We start from the raw sequence: 2,171 nt of genomic DNA on the forward strand, positions 1-2,171 counted from the left end.
CGTGTAACTCTGCCGCGGAACAAAGAATTTTGCGTCATATTCATTACAATACATTCTGAATCTCCGTTTGCACGATTCGAAGTTCGTGCAAAATCGCTCACTTTCAAGTGAAAAGTCGTGGGTCGGCCTCGACCCCGCCGCACCCCGGCCCTTCCTTTCCTGCAAAGAGCTTGCAGGCGTCCCGAGGGCGGACATGCGCAGTGAGCGACGGCGAGGAGCGTGAGCAGGCCACACTCCAACTCCCAGCAACCACCGCCCGTGACGGGCGCGAAACGGCGCGCCCGGATGTCTCCGGGGCCGGCGGTTTTCCCTCTCGCGATGCGGAGAGGAGCGAGCCGCTGACGCAGCGCCTCATTTACGCGACCCTCCCTATAGCCGCAATTGAAGCCCCATTCGGCAGTATATAAGCGCTCGCTGGAAGAGGACGGACGGCTTTCTGAAGCCCGCTGCAGGCGACTGCCCCAGCCCGTTTATTTTGTTACCCCCCCCCCCTTACCCACCCACCCCTCCACCCTCTCCTCCCTTCAAGCAACTTAACCCTCAACCACCACCAAAAAAAGCCCCACTTCACCCGGACAATTCATTTAAATTCTCCTCCGTATCCACATGGCGAGTTCGGCCAACTCTAACCCGGTGGTAAGATGCTTTTTGTCTCTGAGTGTCGGTTGTTTTTTTATCCTCCGAAAATAAAAGCGCCTTTAAGTGGGGAACCATTTTCGATCTTAATCCAAAATCTAATTCATATTTCGCAGCAGCGGGGTTTTTTTTAAAAAAAAAGACCCCTCCAAATTAATTGCGTCTATTTTATTGAAGCAAATGTGTCGTTTGTTTGCAACCACCACCCAAGAAGAGACTCCCTCCTCTCCCCCCTCCCTCCTCTCCCCCCTCCCTCCTCTCCCCCCTCCCTCCTCTCCCCCCTCCCTCCTCTCCCCCCTCCCTCCTCTCCCCCCTCCCTCCTCTCCCCCCTCCCTCCTCTCCCCCCTCCCTCCTCTCCCCCCCTCCCTCCTCTCCCCCCTCCCTCCTCTCCCCCCTCCCTCCTCTCCCCCCTCCCTCCTCTCCCCCCTCCCTCCTCTCCCCCCTCCCTCCTCTCCCCCCTCCCTCCTCTCCCCCCTCCCTCCTCTCCCCCCTCCCTCCTCTCCCCCTCCCTCCTCTCCCCCTCCCTCCTCTCCCCCCTCCCTCCTCTCCCCCCCTCCCTCCTCTCCCCCCTCCCTCCTCTCCCCCCTCCCTCCTCTCCCCCTCCCTCCTCTCCCCCTCCCTCCTCTCCCCCTCCCTCCTCTCCCCCTCCCTCCTCTCCCCCTCCCTCCTCTCCCCCTCCTCCTCTCCCCCTCCCTCCTCCCTCCTCTCCCCCCTCCCTCCTCTCCCCCCTCCCTCCTCTCCCCCCTCCCTCCTCTCCCCCCTCCCTCCTCTCCCCCCTCCTTCCTCTCCCCCCTCCCTCCTCTCCCCCCTCCCTCCTCTCCCCCCTCCCTCCTCTCCCCCTCCCTCCTCTCCCCCTCCCTCCTCTCCCCCCTCCCTCCTCTCCCCCCTCCCTCCTCTCCCCCCTCCCTCCTCTCCCCCCTCCCTCCTCTCCCCCCTCCCTCCTCTCCCCCCTCCCTCCTCTCCCCCCTCCCTCCTCTCCCCCCTCCCTCCTCTCCCCCCTCCCTCCTCTCCCCCCTCCCTCCTCTCCCCCCTCCCTCCTCTCCCCCCTCCCTCCTCTCCCCCCTCCCTCCTCTCCCCCCTCCCTCCTCTCCCCCCTCCCTCCTCTCCCCCCTCCCTCCTCTCCCCCCTCCCTCCTCTCCCCCCTCCCTCCTCTCCCCCCTCCCTCCTCTCCCCCCTCCCTCCTCTCCCCCCTCCCTCCTCTCCCCCCTCCCTCCTCTCCCCCCTCCCTCCTCTCCCCCCTCCCTCCTCTCCCCCCTCCCTCCTCTCCCCCTCCCTCCTCTCCCCCCTCCCTCCTCTCCCCCCTCCCTCCTCTCCCCCCTCCCTCCTCTCCCCCCTCCCTCCTCTCCCCCCTCCCTCCTCTCCCCCCTCCCTCCTCTCCCCCCTCCCTCCTCTCCCCCCTCCCTCCTCTCCCCCCTCCCTCCTCTCCCCCCTCCCTCCTCTCCCCCCTCCCTCCTCTCCCCCCTCCCTCCTCTCCCCCCTCCCTCCTCCCCCTCCTCCTTTGAACTTCATGGCTTTTAAGAAAACAATGAGCATTA

The 2,171-nt window shown here is 65.5% G+C and overlaps 1 protein-coding gene across 8 annotated transcripts in view; it reads left to right on the forward strand.

Annotated features, from left to right (window-relative positions):
- Positions 1-406: 406 nt before the first annotated feature.
- gtf2a1 (general transcription factor IIA, 1) overlaps positions 407-2,171 on the forward strand; it is a 97,799-nt gene continuing 96,034 nt past the window's right edge. For 2 of the 8 annotated variants that reach the window (XM_069915979.1, XM_069915985.1), the window contains exon 1: positions 409-636. In XM_069915979.1, the coding sequence (XP_069772080.1) occupies positions 607-636 (30 nt within the window). In that variant the 5' untranslated portion in view covers positions 409-606. Of the gene's footprint in view, positions 637-2,171 lie in introns of all 8 variants that reach the window. The other 6 variants (XM_069915982.1, XM_069915986.1, XM_069915984.1 and 3 more) reach the window with 5 other exon arrangements.

Source organism: Narcine bancroftii, chromosome 2 (assembly GCF_036971445.1).
Source record: "Narcine bancroftii isolate sNarBan1 chromosome 2, sNarBan1.hap1, whole genome shotgun sequence".
Classification (NCBI taxonomy): Eukaryota; Metazoa; Chordata; class Chondrichthyes; order Torpediniformes; family Narcinidae; genus Narcine; species Narcine bancroftii.